The sequence below is a fragment of the Gallus gallus genome, chromosome 4, assembly GCF_016699485.2.
Source record: "Gallus gallus isolate bGalGal1 chromosome 4, bGalGal1.mat.broiler.GRCg7b, whole genome shotgun sequence".
Taxonomy (NCBI): domain Eukaryota; kingdom Metazoa; phylum Chordata; class Aves; order Galliformes; family Phasianidae; genus Gallus; species Gallus gallus.
In genome coordinates, this window is record NC_052535.1 from 69,720,211 (window position 1) to 69,738,962 (window position 18,752).

The 18,752-nt window shown below is 34.6% G+C and overlaps 1 protein-coding gene across 4 annotated transcripts in view; it reads left to right on the forward strand.

Annotated features, from left to right (window-relative positions):
- Positions 1-18,752, forward strand: part of ARAP2 (ArfGAP with RhoGAP domain, ankyrin repeat and PH domain 2) — a 134,006-nt gene that overhangs the window by 22,528 nt on the left and 92,726 nt on the right. For all 4 annotated transcript variants that reach the window (XM_046940684.1, XM_046940685.1, XM_426346.8 and 1 more), the window contains 5 exons: positions 850-1,908; positions 8,525-8,595; positions 9,579-9,658; positions 14,870-14,955; positions 15,723-16,079. In XM_046940684.1, the coding sequence (XP_046796640.1) occupies positions 1,010-1,908; positions 8,525-8,595; positions 9,579-9,658; positions 14,870-14,955; positions 15,723-16,079 (1,493 nt within the window). In that variant the 5' untranslated portion in view covers positions 850-1,009. The remainder of the gene's footprint in view (positions 1-849; positions 1,909-8,524; positions 8,596-9,578; positions 9,659-14,869; positions 14,956-15,722; positions 16,080-18,752) is intronic.

An 18,752-nucleotide genomic window follows, 5' to 3' on the forward strand; every position in this document is an offset into this window, starting at 1 on the left:
ATGGGCACTTGAGGTAGTGAGGGTCCCTAGCATGAAGCCAGATCTTGCTTTTGGTGGTGTCTGCCAGTTTGTGACTGAGGGATCTGCTTCCTTGCCAAAGCTGAACAGCTAGGAGTTACCTGGTTCCTGTCCTCCCTCATGGCAGTTCTTTGAAGAGCTTGATCTGTGAGGTGCATTTTGATCACCTCCACAGTTTTCTGGCTGTGTTTTTTTTAAATAATTTAAGTGACTTTTTTTCCCCTCATGCGTTCTCAGAAGTGACTCTCTCTCTCTGCAAACACTTGTATTGGTTATGATACTTTTTCAGCAGGATTCTCATCTGAAAATGGCTCAAACGCATAATTCACTGAAAATGCTGCAGTCAGCGATTTTTCCCTTTTCCTGTTGAAAATGTATTTCTGCATTAAGGGTGTGTAAGGCTCAGAAAACGAAGTAGTGGCAGTCCCTCTGCTGTTAACTGGTGCTAACATGGCAGTGAGAAAGCTCTGGGTTCCAGCTCAGTTCTTAGTGCGCTTTTTCTACCCTTTATAGCCAAGTACTGTGAAAGTGTTTGTCTGAAGATAAGTGGTTCATATCTTGAAACTACTAGGATTATGTTTTAAAATTATTACTTGTGTTAAGACTTTGATTTTGCTGGTCTCTTTATACAGTTGGTTATAAAAGGATGGAGAGGTTATAATTTTTAACCTGCTTGAAATTTTCACACACAAGAAATTTTTAAAAATTACTGTACAAATGACAAAGAACCTTTCAGAATTTTATCCAAGTTTAATGTAAATTCAGGCCTCTTGACACAGTGATATTTCTCTTTTGTTTGTTTGTTTCTAATTTTGTTTTTCTTTTCTGCAGGTTCACAGTCTTCAGGAAAAAAAAAAAAAAAGAACAGTTTGAACTAAAGAACCTTGAAGAAGTGCCTCAGAGAAACTGGTGTTTTCTGTTGGCTGGCTGACAACAAATTTAAGAGAGCTCTGTTGCCATTAATTATGTACTTATCCTGACTTTTTCCTACATGACCGTTAGGGCCAATATTCGGAATGAAGCTGCCATCATGTCATCCACGGGCAGTGACATTGATATTGAAGAATTCTTGGTCAACATTAACTTGGGGCAGTATCTTCCTAACTTTAAAGAACATGGCTATAACGTTGTGACAGACTGTGTGGGAATAAATAACAGCGCACTTCAGCAAATGGGAGTATTGCCTACAGGCCATCGCAGAAGGATACTCAAGCAATTAGACACTGCTCTTTCAAAAATGCAAGGAAATTCTCTTCCCCGTGACAATTTAAAACTCAAAGTGTTGAAAGGTTTAGAAAAGAAACAATATTCATTTTCAGATGAGGATTCCCCAGTAAGCCATTTAAACGTAGATGAATCTGGCTTGATACCTGCAACATCATTGGTACAACTTCCTAACAAAGCTTACATTGGTAAAGAAAGGTCCAGACTTGGAGAGCAATACCTATTGGAAGCAAATGATGAAAGCTTTACAAACTCAGATTTTCCTAGTTTATACCGAGGTTCAGACAGCGTACTAAAAACTGTAAGTGGAAGTATGAAGATGAATACTGAGTCAAATACATTGCTGGAAAAAGCTGCTGCATACCAAACTGATGAGCACTTGGCTGACTGTGTAGCATTTTGTGATCCTCTTTCACTTACTCATTCGTATGAAACAAAATACAAGGAAAACAAACATCAGATGTTTGCAGTTGAGGAGGATCTATGTGATAGTGAGCCACATTCACCGTTTGTTAAGTTTAAAGGAGAAATGATAGACAATGACTTATATGATTCTTGTACACAGAACTGTGTGAAAGTATTTCCAAGAACAAGCCGGTCTTTTATATTAAGGCATCGACCAGTACCAGAAATCCCTGAATCAAGCAAAGTTGATACTTCATCAAGGTAACTGCTGTTTCTTTTTAATGTTGAATTGTTATCATTGTAGAAGTTATGGGGTGGTTTTGAGAGGAAGAGTATGGGGGAGGGGTTTCTTTTTGTGGATTCTTTTGGTATGTGCTGTAAATATAGTGGATCTGGAATGAATAATGCCAAATTAACCAAAGAAGGATTAGGCCTCAATACAAGTTAAAAGTGCAAATGAGAATATATGGGAAACTTTAGAACTATGCGCGTTATAATCTGTGATCATCTGTGCCTCTACTTATTTCCAAAGAAATGAGTCCTTATTGCTTTAGAAATAACCCAGGTTAAAAACAACTGTATCAGGCATTTGTTAGACTAAATCTATATGCTCTTAAGCATCTATATGCTCTTAGATATAAATATAGCCTGATATATATATATATATATGTATATATATATATATGTATATCATTTCTACATCTAAGATATAGGTGAGAAAGAATGAAAATATGCAAATGTTACAAAAATGATACTGGAAAAAACAAAAAGCTGTTGAATGTATTCCGAACCAAAATGTTACAATTAATTAGACACTGGCCCCAGTATCAAATGAAATCCTGATGAAAATGGTCACAAAATAGTAAATTCAAGAAAACAGTCAATCATCCTAGAAAGATCTATTTCTGCTAGGGAAACAACAGTTAGAATGGTGAAACACAGGTATTCTTGTTACATTTTAGTACCTATTAAGGGTGCATCTTCAGGATGCAGGTCCTTCGAAAATAAAAGCTTATTTTCTTATAAGTCACATATTTAAAACTATCTGGGAATTTTTACACAACTACATGCATTAAGTGCTTTTATGTGAAAAGTGAGCCAAAATTTAGAAAAGCAACCTTGTCCATTTCATGCATTGTATGGTGTAGCCACCTGGAAAGAATGTATCTGTGTGGAGCAGGATGTATCTGGTGGATTGCACTCATGGACATGGGAAGATGATTTTACGTCTTAGCCTTAAAGCACAAAACTGCAGTAGATTTTATGTTCTCCTAAAATAGCATAGAATACGAATACTTAATGGTGGAATAAATCATTTTACACTGTGGGTCTAAAGCAAGCAGTTTCTTCATGATGCCTTTTACATTGATTTCGAAACTCCTCATCATTTAACAGTTAATTCAGAGTATGAATGCAACAGGTTTGTGATAGTAGTTGGTTTCTGCTGGTATTTGCACACCAAGAAAGCTTGGCTTTTAATGATGCTTGCAGTATAATTTTTATTTATGTATTTCAGAAATTCCAGTAGGAAGAAGGGGGGGGAGAGGGGGGAGGGGGAAGGAAAACATTGCATTGTTTGGTTTCAAAATATTTCTGTGATGTGTGTACATTTTTATTCCTTCAGAATGCTACTCAGTGGCACTTGCTCTCTTGAATAAAGTTTTGTTGCTTCTTTTGCAAAGAGGTGATGAAATGTAAAAGTAAAGATCTGGCATTAGAACTTAACACTGTTAATAAGTCTCTCATAATAAGTATGAATTTTAAAAACAAGAGGTGGTGAATGAGCAGTTGACCATAATATTATGAGCTGTGTACACAGTGTATCTTCCCACAGAATCTTAGAGAGAAGAAAAATTAGTGCAAAGACATATGCAAAGTTTTGTTACTGCAGACATATCCAAATCATGAGGTTGCACATTTTTAGCCACTTTTTTTTTTTTTTTCCAAACCACTAGCTATGCCTGGAAGGGACATGTCTGAGAATGTTTTGTATTTATCTTGTCTTTTTCATCAGCATATCTTAGCAGTTAGAAACATCATTAGCAAGTTTACACACGCCTTAAGTGCAGAGTTTTCCCAAGCACTTATAAGTTTCTTTCAGATTGTTGAAAGATATAAATGCTAAATGTTGTAGTACAATTGTTTGAACAGGTGGAGAGGCAAAGATTCTTTGCAACAAGTAAGAGATCTTTGTGTTCCTCAATATTTTTTTCACCGCTACCTTCTGAAACACCAAGAAATTGTGCTTACTGAAATGAAAGTATAAGCATTTTTCAATGGGGAGTGCCTTTATGTTAACTTTTATGGAGTGAAGCTGTTCTGGCTGAGCTGAAATGGGAACTGAGTGCAAAAGGATAATAAGAAGTAGCTACTGAAAGAATATTCTTATCTCTTCTGAGAAACAATCAGCCAGTAGAAAGAATATGCTATATTTATAATGTTCCCACCATCGAAGTAAATCCTCCAAATCCTGATCTCTTAGTGACTGATACGTGAATGGGTCACCAACTTCATTACCCACCATTCTGGTTTGTGAACTTGAGTTTATGTTCTTCCTCTTTGTGCTCCATTTATAACAATGTAAAAATCCTGAAAGACAAGTAGCAAGTCTGTCTGAGGAAGATCAAGGGCAAACCGGAACTTCAAAACAGAACTTAAACTTCACAGAAACATTCCTGATTAACCCTGCTGTGTACTTTTTTTTTTTTTTTTTTTTTTGGAGGTAAGAAATTAGTACAGAACTTTCAAGTGGTAGCTTGCAGCATCTTTAACCTCAGGAAAGATCATATCTTTTCTATAGGATTGCATAAAGAAATATTCTAAACTGACTTCTGTTGATGGATGCTGGTTTCCTTATAATTACATTGTGTGAAGGCTTTTCCCATACAGGCAGAGAATTCCAGCTGAAATCTACTGAGAAACCCAACATCATTTTCTGGTCATGCATGGATATTAGTCATTAAATTTTTATACAAGGAAGTGCTTTTCTCATGATATCTTGAGTGCCTTCTGGCGCACCAAGTTGGTACAGTAGGTCTCCTTGCAGCACTCAGTAGTGCTGTGACTGTATAACTTTTTATTACTAATAATATACCTTCCTCTTTTGCAATCTTAGCTGCTTTCCTGTGTCATGCTTTTGCTTCTGGCTCTTGCCTGTAACAAAACATGTTGTCAACTGGTAAGACACCATGACATTTTGGAAGTTGGAACTACCTTGAGTTCCAATGTGCAATGAAATTCTGAGCCTCTGCCTTTTGTATTTATGTCACTAATCTGAATTTGTTAATATGCTTTCCCAGTAATGTTGTGAGATTGGACAGAGTGGGCTGAAGGTTCTGGGTCTCTCAATAGCTTTGGCAACTTCTTCCATGCATGAGTTAAAAACTGATGTCTCTGTAAGACAAAGTTGTGAAAGTAGTGCAGTGGATGGAGCTAACCACATACATGCCTGCAGCCATGATTAAAGATAGTAAGTAGAGATAGATCTGAAGGCTCTGCACACTTTGGACAGTGTCCTTTAGCAGGCACTGATGAGTGAAATAGCTGCAGTTGCACTTGTTGGAGCTGCAGTGCTGTAAATGGAAGACCTGAGGCAGATTTGTAACACGGTAGAGCTGGTTGTGACACCGAGTGAGTGCCACGTAGGTTATGTTGGAGACTGACATACTTCATCTAGATGTGGATTTCTAGACATCCTCCCGCTTAGTCATTTGTATTACTCGGTGATGGAGTTGTGTAGGTTCCTCATTAAAAGAAAGAAGAAATAGACCAAAAGTAACTACAAAAATGCTGCTGCTTGGGGGGTGAACAAAGGTACTTAGCCGTGAGCCAAGCTGTATGTTACCAGCAGCTTGCCACTTCCGTGGTGGATACTTGGCAGGGCTGGCATTCTACAGACTCTATTTCTACCATAAAAATAATCACAGTTGCTAATGAAGTTCCCAGCCTGGTTCTGCTCTCTCTCTTTCTGCTCTGTGTGCTTCCACACAGAGCAGTTTTTAGGTAGTAGAAATGGATATCTCTCTTTCTACAGCCAAGTACCTCCATTAATTTACTTGTACAAGCAGCTTATGAATCCCAGAGCTCTAATGCAGGCCTCTGGAGTACTTTGGACATGTTTATGTTATGGGAGGGTTAGATCTGGAGCTAACTAGCAAACATGTTTTGAATGAGTCAGAAAACAAAAGTTTCATTCACTTAAAATACTCAGCAGATGCATGCCAGTAAGGGCTCTGAAGCACTGGCTGTTTGCAATGAACTCTCTCCCTCACATCACTTGTGAGATGGCAGGTGGAGAGAGAATAGGACAGCTCGGCTCTGCCCAGTACTAAGCTCTCACCTTTCCAGTCTCTCAGCATTAAACAAGTTGCTGCCTCATCACACCCTTTCATCCTGTTTGTGCACGAGGAAAGGGAGGCGGGGAGGAGTACGCAGCTTGAGCCACATCCTGTCTCTCTTGAAAATAATGGGTCTTAATCTCTAGTTACCAAAAAACAAAAAATTTAAAAAAAAATTGATGGAAATGGTTATTTTATCTTTGTGTAATTGGAACTTTTTGATTTGAAGACCATTTGCGATTTTGGAAATTGTTAAAGACAGAGTCATATTTAGATAGATACTAGTAGATACTAGTGATTTTGATGTGATTTTGTTTAGGGATGAGGAGAAAGGGGAGCATCTTATTTGCCCCCAGGTAAGTCTTTTATATTTTTCTGTTATTTAGTTCAGGAGTTCATTTAATACAGTAACTGAGCATTGATAAATTCTTATATTACATCCTGCACTTTAAGTTGTTGTGTTTTTCTTAATGTAATCCCTCAAATGGTCAAAGTAAGCTGCTTCATTTATTTCTGGAGATAGTTTTTCCTTGACATAAGGTAGAACTTCATTTTCCAAAAATTCCCCCCAAATTTGTTTTACATGGCAGGTAAAAATCCTACAATTTGCTTTCTAGCAGATTTTCTTGCTATGTATGAATTACGTACATGCAAGCATGTAGAAATAATAATAAAAAAATGCAGGTCTTTATAAGTTGATTTATTTCTTATTTTCTGGTGAGTTTATCAGTATTACTTTTAACTCATTACTATTACCATTACCCACTTCTAAATTCTTCCTCTCTGAAACTAAGCCATTGACTTCACTGCAGTACATAAAGAAGAAAATGATCAGTCTAAACGCTCTTCCAGTCAAAGCTGTTTATCTGTTTCTCTCAAATTCATGTCAATATTAAAAACCTTAATGAAGAAACAACTCTTAACATCAAACAGGTACTGTTTGTGTTGAAAAACATTAGTTTTGGCTTTTCTGTAAATGTTCCAGGTTAGTTCAAATGCATCAAATACACAAAGTTTGCTAATGTAACTTCAAAAGATGTAGCTGCATCGAACTTAGTAAAATATGTGAATAGACACTAAGTATTTTGTAGTTCTTTTTTTTTTTTTTTTTTTTTACTAATTATAATTTATAGAGTAAGTAGTTATTTATCATGGAGCTAGGTTGTAATCCATTTTTACTGGGCCAAACCCATTCTATATTTTCTAAAGCAAGAATTTTACACAATATCATCTCGAAGCATAACTGGTATAACAAGGACAACATGAAATAACAAATAACTTTGTAAAGTGCTGCTTCTATGTTGAATTTAATCCAGTATCTGTTTCGTGAGGGCAGATTTAGGCATGGATTGAAAAGAATGCAGTATGGAAATTCATAAATGTATGCCTTCTGTCATAGAGAAACGCCAGCCTGTATTATGAAACTGTTCAACGTGTGGACTTCATGAGTCAGTATTTCTAAAGTCTCAAGTATAGGTAGTCATAAAAGAGCAACATTTCTCAATATGTCTAATGGGGAAATGAAAATCAGATATATTGATATTTTTATTAAAACATACTTATTTTTGACTTTGAAGGGCAGAGGACCCCCAAACTCTTAGTAAAAGCTGCAGCAATCTTGCATACAATCTTATGTAGCATTTATCAATCAGTGAGTATCCTGTAAGGATGCAAAAGGGTCTATATCACTGTTACTTCAAGCGGAAAAAATAAAATAGAGAAATTGCTAGTTATTCATGCTAACAAGTGTGATATCAGAGCAGGCTGCTGCAGCACTGAAGATAGGTCAGAAATGTACTACTTCAGGCATGTTTTTTACTATTCAGTTATTCTAAAGTTGTTTTCTCAGCCTGAAATATCAGTAATAATGATGAAAATGTGATCTTAACTGGCATGTGCCACTGTACATGAAGTTTCTGAAATGCTTAGGGGTCAGCACAACACCAATAATGATTTTTTCTCATATGTTTGTTTGTGTGTGTGTATATATATATATATATATTTTCTTATTTTTAAAATGCATCGTAGCAGTTGCATGCAGGTGCAAAACAATTTCAGTTATGTTTCAGATTGAAAATTTACTGGGAAAAAATCATCAATAGGAATTAAAATTTTTCAGCATTATTTCTTTTCATTGGATCTGGATTTTCATGCCTAGACTCACTTTGAGCTTCACATTTGAAGGCTGTTTTTGGAAAGTGAAGTTTTGAAGGTGGTTGCTGAATATGAAGTAGAAGGAGAAGGTAGTTCCTCACACTTCTTTAAGGCCTAAAATGAGTATTAAGGCCAATTCAAAACAAAACAAAAAAAATTCTGAAGATGTCTACCCATATCAGTGAAGTATTCTGTGTCATAAAGGGAGGAAAGCAAGTGGCTGGGTAATATTTAAATTCAACCAGGAGACTTTCCCAAGACTTAAAACTGTCTATTTTTATGTTTCTTTTTTTTCTTAATCGTGTGTTTAATTGCATAATATGCTTTTGTTCAATTTCTGGGATTTTTCATTTAATGTTTTCATTTTGTGCTATGTTTTGTTCAAGTTCTCTTCAGAAAAGAAGAAATGTGGATCTTATAGATGTGTCTTGTGCTGGGAGGCAAGTTTCGCAAAAAAGTGAGTCAAGCATGCTGGTACTGATGTCTTGAATATTCAGGAAACAGAAACCTTAAACCAAAAGCTGAAATCTAAAATTGACCTGCTTATTTTAAGAAATACCAGGTTTCTGGAAAGCCTAAAAAAAGTGTTGCATAAAATAGTAGAACATGTAACCACTTCTCCTTTTTTTTTTTTTTTTTTTTTACTTAGCTTCCATTTATGAAAAGATAACACGAAAATTAGAAAATCCAGACTTTGAACTTCAGTTATTTTGACATGCCTGTTTTTGACTATGATATATTGAGTTTCTAAGATTGGATGCGGATTGTTAGAAGCAGAATCAGCTCTTTCTTGAAAGCTATAAGCAGCGTACTTCTGACTAATGCTGCTGAATGTTGGTGAGAAGAGTACTCCCAGAAATAGCAGGAAATTAATTGTGTTAAATAGTTTACTGAAAGAAGTTAACAGTTTTGTAGTGTGAGTTGCACATAAAAAAGAAAACCAAAAAACAAACAAACAAAAAACAGTTTTCAGCCTCCAGAAGTATGTCTTGTTTGAAATTATGCATATTAATTTCAAGCAGATAGTTGGTGATGGAATGAAAATTGAGTAGAAATTAAATGGTTTTGTTTGTTTAGTTTTATGGATTTTGTTTTTTAAAGTTGGAATCAACTTTGCAATTATTGCTCCTGAGAGAGTACAACAAAAGCTTTTTTTTTAACTTGATAGCCTGTATGCAAGCTATATCCAGATTATATGCTAGGAAGAAGATGCAGTGAATTGAGAGAAAATAATAAAGGGTATCATCTGAAAAAAAGTAACTGGAGTTCAATTAGAAATGGGAAATTATTTCTTGTTTTTCAATTTTTACTTTGATTTTTCTTTTTTTTCCTGAGGAGAAAAGAAAAATCACAAGTAGAAAAACCTGTCTCTTTTGTGATTTTTTTAATCTGTAACTTCTAGAGGATGGCAGTGTATGACTGTATTTTTTTTGCTTTAAGAAACTTCCTCAGAAGAAAAGCCACCTGTCATATCACCTTATGGAGAAACCTATTTTTGGGACAACCTTAAAGATGCTAAAGTAAGTTGATAAGTCTGGATAGAAATGGTTCATCATCTCTTTAATCTTCATGCTATGTACTGAATACTGTCCTTAATTCTTTTTTGCTCTCCTGTTTCAGCTCTCAGTACCTCTTACCTCAGTACTCTCTTAGGTACATGCAGAAGCTTTATAGTTGTGAGCAGGCAACTCAGCACCACACAGCTGCTCACTCTCCTTCTCTTGATGGGATGGAGATAAGAAATGGAAAGGTAAAAGTGAGAGAACTGATGGACAGCTTATTATGTAAAGCAAAAGACATGTGCGAGCAAAGCAAAACAAAGGAATTCACTGAATAATTTCCATTCACAGGCAGGTGTTCAGCCACTTTCAGAAAAGCAAGCCTCATCACATGTAATGTTTTCTTTTGGGAAGGCAGATACCACTACTCTGAACTTCTCTCTCTTTCTTTCCCCTTTCCCTCAGTTTTTATTATTCCACGTGACAGCCTATGGTGTATCTCAGATGGGATATCCCTTTGGACATCTTGGATCAGCAGTCATAGTTTTGTCCCCTCCCAGCTTCTTGTTCACCCCAAGCCTCCTGTAGCGGAACATTCCTTGACTTAGTTTAAGCACTGTTCTGCAACATCTTAAAACATCAATGTTTCCAGCACTATTTTCATTAAAAATCCAAAACACGGCATGGTATGAGTCTCTATGAAGAAAATTAACTCTATCCCAGTGAAAACCATTACAACAGTATAAATATGTATGGGCTAATGACTTTTCTTTATCTTGAAATATACTTTGTAGTGTTCAATAGTAATACAAATTTGCGGGCATTCTTTGTTGTGTTTTTTTGTTTCTTTTTGTTTTTCTTGAAAACAGATGAATATCTCTCCTGTTCTCAGAGCTAGATGCTACCATATTGAATGAAAAACAGTCAGTTACAGACAGCTGCCTGCTACCTTAGCAGCTTTCTTGTACTTTGACTACAGCAGTGTACTGTAGTACTTTGTGCCTAAGTGAGGCTAAGTAGAGGATAACAATTAGAGCTGACTAGTAAAGGTAAAAGTGGCTTTTCTCTCTTCTGATAATGCAAGACCAAGACTGAGCATCTCTGCACAGACTCACAAAGAGTTTATGAATGCCGCTTATATGCTAGCTAAGGTGCTATAATGGTCACTTGTGGCCATATGCTTTGTAGTAGTTCCTATATATAAATGTTCTGAGGCCTTCTAATATTTTTTCACACAACCACAAACTTGCTGTATATCCAGCAAGTCACTTTTGTGGCAAGATTCTCTGAAGTAAACATTTCTGTTGAGGTCAGTAATTGAACAGTTGATGCTATATATGGAATGTGCACAGACTTCTGAATCATACGGTGCTCTGGGAGGTTAACTAGCTTAGTAAGGCATCCACCAGATGCTATGAATCTCTCACTACTCCTGCTTCTGACTCAGAAATTGTTCCTTCTGAGTTTACTTATCTTTGTTTCAGCTGATCTCAAGCCACTGACTTGGGGAAAACAGTAGATAATAAGTTTCTGTCTTGGTCTTCATGCTAATGTTTCCCTTTTTCAACTGTTGCAAACTATTGACTAAATTGAGCATTGAAATTAAACGGTTCAAATTGCATCATGTAATGAGAGGCTTTTTAAAAGCATAAAAATGATCTCTAGTTTGCATGTGTACTTTCTTTTCTTTGGAATTGTGTGGGTTTTTTGTTTTTTGTTTTTGTTAGTTTTTCATTGTTCACTCTTTAAGGAGGTGGGCATAAATTCATGGTTTTTCCTTCTAATTCTTGTTATGTGCACAAAAGTTACTTCTAAGCTTTTGTTTTCAATTGCATAGTCTTGTCAATGCCAGTTATTAAAATGCCTTTTACAAATTCAAAGTTGAACTTCTTTGTAATTAGTTTAATGGCATAAGCAGTTTTTCTAGAAAAGTTTTCTAGGCTTGTTATTTCTTAGTTTATAGATACATTTTTTTTTTTCTTGAAATAGTTGGTTATAATAAAACACACTTGGGAAGATTGTCTGAAATCTTTCTTCCAAAGGCACCAAATATTAAAAGAAAACAAACAAACAAAAAAATTGAAACAAAAAAGACAAAAATCAAACCATGCTGTTTAGCTAGATTAACAGCTCAAAATAGAATTGCTGTTTCTGCTAGTTGTAGTATCTCAATTAATGTAATGTATTACAACATACTTTATCTGATCTGAAGATTTGGATTTTAATTATCAGTTTCACAGAAGTAAACAGTTTTTTTGAGTTATATTTATCATGTGCTAGTTGGAAACTTCATAGTTGATTTTGCTTCTGTGAGAATATAATTGCAGGCTAAGGTCATAAAGCAGAGCTGTTAAGCAAAAGTCCTAAGATATGTTTAATTTTCAGCTATTCTTCCAGTAAGTATCACATATCTTAGGAACAAATATAGAAGTTTAGGCTACCTTGTAACTGAGATTTTAGTAATTGTTGCTTCATTTCTAAAAAACAACCTCACATGAGAATATAGTTCATCTGTATTTAAGACAGCAAATTGTTATACTGATCAAAGGAAGCCTGTTCTAAGTGGTTAGAAGTTGATCATTAACTTTCTTCTTCTTTTATTGGTATAACAAAAGAAAGGCTCCTATAGACTTTATAAGGGGAGTGTCTGTAGAAACAAGCAGTGAGTCACAGCAAACTAGAGATAAGTCAGCATGAGAGAACAGGGAATTAAGGACATAAAGAAAGTTCAGTTAGACTTAAGTGAGGAAGAAAGGCATCTATAAGCAGAAACCTGAAGATGGAACATTTTTGTTTTTTATAAATTAAAAAAAATAGCAGAAAAATCCTAACACTTCACAGCAGACATACCGTTGTGTTCAAATGAAGAGTAAAATATATTAGAATTCACTTTTTCAGTGAAGGAATTCTAAGTTTTGAAGTGTTGGTTTCATTTCTTTCTGTAAACTCTTAGACTAGGTTAAGTTTGCATATTGAGATACTTAATCTATGTGAGCTCTTAAGCACTGTGATACTGTGAAATGCTGGCTAGATTGCAAATCTTAGAACTTTAAAATATTAAGGCTTCCTTGTTTTAAAAGGAGGAATTCTTATCTTTAAGACTGTTATAAAACTATATTGCCTTCAATAGAAGACTAAGGAGCATGTCTCAAGTAAAGATTGAGAATAAACCACTCAAGTAAATTGTGAGCGATGTGTATCAGAGTGACAGTAGTCCCAACACTCATATTAGTATTCAGGTTTCCTCACTTCCCATTTTGACTAGCAAAATTGACTGACAAAAAAAAAACCTTTCAAACAATAACGCACCTGAATTACTTCCTGATCAAAAAAGTTTTTTTCAGAACTCCCAGCAGGCAGTTCCATCTGACTGCCATCTAGAAGCCAGATATCTTCCTTAAGTGTGGGTGCTTCCTATGCAATTGTTATATCTTCTAAGAAATACTTGTTTCTACAAAGGTGACTGCAGGATAAAAGGCTCCCTACCTTTGCTTCTACCTTGGAGTTACAGGAGGTGGGAGATAGGAGCTCTGTCCTATTTTGAGTTTGAGCATCTTGCAGAATAATCCTGTAATCAACACATGGGTTTTCTCCTTTAATTTGTGTGGAGTCTGTGTTTTAGTGAGTGAACAGTACTGTCTGTCCCCACAACCTTTCTTCACTTGTGGATTTCCATATTTTAAAATCTTTTAGAAATATAAATGTATTTGTTGATATCTCTCCTAAGTTCTCAGGCCACTTGACCAACTACTGAAGATGGTGGAACAGGCACAAGGAGGGAATAAATTGATATTATAAGGGTTTGCGAGGAGAGCAGCAGTTGCAGCTGCACAGCTTCAGAGGGTGCGGTTTTACGTCTGAGCAGCTTGCAGTTGCATCTTGATAAGCAAAGGAAGATAATACTCACCATTTTTACTCTAACTTAAAGACCTTTTCTGATTGGTGGTTAGTGTCTTGGTTACTTGTAAAAATGGGACACTGCCACTTCCCCTTGTTTTACGAGAGGAATTTTAAGCACTTCATGGAGAGTACATAAGTTGCTTTTGAGTTTTCTGTTTCATTTGTTAGCATGATGTAGGAATGTGAAGGGTCTTATTTATTTATTTATTGTCTAGTTTGTGGTGCTACATCACAGTTAACAGTGTGGGGTATGTGGTGGTGGGTTTTGATGTTATATTTCTTGTTCATAACATATACGACTGGCAGAGAAAGGCAAAGTGTTCACCAAAGGTTGTCATATCAGCAGCCTGTGATTTCCTCCATTTTTGCTGCAGTGCACACATACTCAGTTTTTCACTATGCCTTTTGGTAAGCTTATCATTTCATGTTGCATAGGTGAAATCATCAAACATAGGATGAGATACTGTTTCTCAGAAAACAAATGGCAACAGTTGTGAAAGCTTACCCATTTTTTTTCTGCTGCTCTTCTGCTTTATGACACACACTTCAAAGCTTAAATGAGTAAATTAAAATGTTTCTATCATAAAGCACGAAGCTATTCATTTTAAGTTTTCTTTTTTTTTTTCTTTCTAAAGGAAGAAAGATGTTGAGAAGATTAGTCATACTGTATGATTGTCAGATCAAGTTTACGAAGTGTGAAGTAGGAAGTGTGAAGTGTAATGTTCTTGAGCAATGTTAACCTTGATATTTTGTACACTACAAGTAATATGTGATAAAGATTTCTAAACAAACATGAATAAACATGCCTTTTAGAAAGGAAGATGGCAAGAAAATGCTAGATATGTTCAATATGACTGAGTTTAGCTTTAATGTAGGAATGCAAATTTGCCTGTATTTTGTCTTTGATCTACTGTAAACACTGTATGTTCAATTTGGAGAAGTATTAACATGAAAGATAGGCTAAGAGTAGCAAATCATAAATGGTATACTTATCATGCACTTGATATGTGGCTCGAGCTAAGAAAATACTCAGCTGTTATTACGGAATAACTAGAGTACAAATATTTCTATACACTGAGTTTCTTCAACTTTTTTTGAATATTTTGGATTACATTTAAATATTTTTATTTATCTGAATATTAATTAAAATGGAGATATTGAAGAAACATTAAAATACTTTTTGATATGTGTTTTTTCAGATGCATGTTACGTGAAAATTTGGAAAAAGATAACTTTGCCACCTGGTCTGTTGGTGTGATTTATGTCTAGAGTAATTTAAACATTATTTACTACTTCACTACACATGTTTGTTATGCCTTATTTCTTTTCTAGGAACTTCATAGGAATGAATTCCTGGCTTGTGAAAATAAATCAGATTTGGAAATGCCTGAAGAATATTCTTCTAACAAGAATATATGGTATTAAATAGGAGTTATTAAAAAATTTAGAGTTTTAAATTTAAAGAGTTATTTACCGATGAAATAAGTAGAGCTCTAACTCTGAAAAAACAGGAGAATTTATGTATGAATCTCGTTATCTATTTACTTGTACTTTTCTGCTTTTTGAGCTTTCACCTCATGCCATAGGAGGTGACTATCCTAGGACTATCTAATCTAGGCTTCAGGATCTTTTGTGAGTTTGAGAGATATCTTATTTCTTGTCCCCCAGTCAGAACATCTGGAATATAAAATTTGGCTTCCTTGTCTTCTAGATAACATCTGAGTACTTTCATGCTCTGCCTATTCATTGAAAAAACAAAAAAAATCCCAAAACATTCTTGAGTCCTGTCATGAGGAAAGGGCCAATGGTTTTTATTAAATGGGAGCTTACATGTCCTTTCAGACTCCTGTTTGCAATTGGCTTCTATCAAAGGGAGAGAGACAGAAGAAAGAGGTGATATTGCAAGTACTCCAAAATTTTAAAGTGAATAAAACTAGTTTTCTGAGGAAGAAGAATTCATTTTAGAATTCTGTGGAATTCAGCCTTCCAAAGGAACGTGTTGAGAAAGAAGTATTCTGTTATGGTTTTAGTTAGAGGATATATCGCATTTAACATCAATCTGTGGTTATCACAAAGATGAAATTTTATAGGAATATTTACAGTTTGCCTTAATATTTGTTCTAATTAATATTTTATTGTGCATTGTAGCAATAAATGAAGAATAAAGAGTACTTTTATTTTCTAGTTCCCTTAATAATCAAGATGAGAAGACAAAGGAATGTGTGAAAAATGAATCCTTGTCTCAGGAAAACAAATCATTACCACCAGAAGATTTTGAAAGTGAACCTGTATATTCTATTGTGGATCAATGTTCTTTTTCTTCAAAGAAAAATAAAAATAAAACCCAAACCCACTCGTCATCCTGTAGCAAGAACCAAAGTGGAAAATCAAATTGGCTGGTCAGTGAACAAATGGATTCTCAACAATTTGATGGAGGTCAAACTTCAATTGCAAATGAATCAATAGCACCATATGCTTGCTTTTATGGATCATCAGTAAAGAAGGTTAAAGCAGGATGGCTGGATAAATTATCACCTCAAGGGTATGATATTTGCAATGATTACTGTATAACTGCAAAGGGGCTTAGTGAGACTCTCTAAGTTTCTGCTCACTGTTGATTATTTGTTGTGCAAAGAAGAAGGGAACTACTTTTATTGCAAGAACGTAGAGATTTACTTCTGAATTCTCAATCTTTAATGATGTATTACTTCTAAAATTTATTTAGAAGGTATGTTCAGGAAATAAATATTAAAAATGTTGATGTCTACTCATGAAAAAACCAGAATTAATTTGTGGTAATATTCTCTATCTACACATTTTTGCTACTTTTCTGTTGACCACAAAATAAGTGGAAACAAAGTCTGATTCTGAAATACTGTTTTAACAATTTATCCATTATTTCCTTGACTGGAAATCTTATTGATTTCAGAGTTATGTAGTCTCATAGGAATATAAGTTGATATTTGAGGTTAGAAAACTACAGTGATGCATGGAGGCTCCTCATTTAGTTTACTGATGTGCCTAAAGTATGGTAGGAGGAATATGAGCGCAAGGATTCCTCTGAAATTTTAAGTAATGAAGAATAGAATAGAAAGAGAATAGACTATTATAATCTCATGTTTAATTGCTCTTATTATTCAAAATTTGTTTTGATTTAACCTTTAAATTCCAATCTTTGATTCTGTTACGCTAACATGCCCTCTGTTATATTCCTTTCATAAATACTCGTAAATGCTGATGTTCTTCTAACATATTCCTTAATTGAATAGACTTAATTGAAAAGATCTTCAGTAGTTTCTGCTTCTTTAGTCTTTCTAATGACTTTCTTTGTCTCTTTGCATTTTTAAGATTGGCAAAATTTTACTTCTTTTTCTGATTTTTCACTCGCACCTAGAAATCAAGTTTGTTGTCCTTTAGTGCTATGATGAATTTCTTTTTACTGTACTTGTCCTCAAACCTTAGTAGCTCTACTTTCTTTCTTCTTAAGACTAAATGTCTAGCGACATGGAAAAGGTGATTTCGTTTTGGGCTTTTCTTTCATTATTTTTGGCAACAATAATTGTAGCCTGTTACAATAGTTATGATTTTTTTTTTAATGTTTATTGACAAAACCTGTTGAATTAAATTTCCTGAGAATACATTCAGTTTTATGCCCACTGTAAGAAGTTCTATCAAAGCAATTTCTGATTGTTTATTTTATTTATTTATTTATTTATTGCCTGTTTGTAATATATTGTTGAAGCTTAATGACAAAAAGGAATGCATGTGGTTTGATAAATCTATTTTGCCATACTGGAATTCCAGTTTGCTCAGACCTCATTGTTTTTCTTTGTTTGTTGTTTTGTTATTGTGTTGTTGTTGTTGTTTTCTATAAAATTTGTGAATTTGTGAAGTTTCATTAACTTTTAGGGATTGTCCTTACCTATTTTAATAAAGAATCAAAGAATAATTGGACATAAATTTAAAAGACTTTTTCCCGATTACAGCACATTTATTCTACTTTTTTTTTTTTTTTTTTTTTTGGAGAATTGATAGCATATTCTCAGAAGATTTGCAGTTAGCTCTAATTTTTGTTTAATTTCACATTTTTTTCAACACCTCAATTTTAGCAGTAGCTATTAGAGGGATATAAAATTTAGTTATGGATTCCAGTTGACTATGCAATTTGAAGGAATAGGGTTTGGAACTGAATGTGAAGGCTTTATACAAAGTACTGTGTGAGAATACATTATTTTGAAAAAGATATAGACTTAACCACAAAACTAATACTAAGTAGCAGTGTATAGAACAGTTTCAGGGTCATTAGCTTCAAGCTAGCGATGCATGTAGGATAAATTTCAAGGACTTGTCCTTAAATATAACTTAATGAACAACAATTATTTAGTTATTTTTGCTCTTTTTCTTAAATTTCATGCAGCAGCACCATTTCTCAAATACCTGAAGACTTAAAGAAACTAACCAAATGTGGGGGGCGGGGAAGCTAACAGTGATTTGTTCTTCCCATAAAGCCTTGCCATATTTTATTTCAGTCCCTACCAACTGAATGTTTCTTTGCTTTGTTCCTCCTCTCCCTCCCCCCCACTCCCCTCCTACTTTTTATAATGTTTCCATTTACACCTGGCATTTTGCATTTGTGTCCCCTCATGGGAATGAAGATGCACAATTTTCTTAAATTGTTGCAAATTGAGTGTTTAAAGTACATCTTCTAGTTTTCATGAAGTCACTATAAACTGTAAAGCCATTCAGTTCATTTACATGATATTGGGCATTTAGGTTTACATTTCCTTCTCTGTATTAACTGAAAGTTTACTGATATTTTAATGGAAAACAGATTTTGTGTTGGCCTTTCCAGGTTATGAAAAATGATGATTTATTGTACTTACATTATGTAAATTAATTAAACCAGAGCTGGTATATGATGAAAGTTTTGGTAAGCTACCACAGTCTACTAATCCAAAATCAGACCCATCCTTTAATAGGACAAGAAATAGCACTGGGAAAAGAGTGGAATCTTGTTCCTTCTTAATAATGTGTTTATTAGATTTTAGAACTGAAACTTTCATCGATGATAAGTTATAGTCTGTCAACATTTTTAAAGAACATATTGGACTGCTTCAGGTTCATGTTCCATAATTTTTAAAGGAGCTTCTCATACAGCATGAATTAACAGGAAGCTGATATAATTGACAAGAAGCTCATTGGATTATCTCTAGTT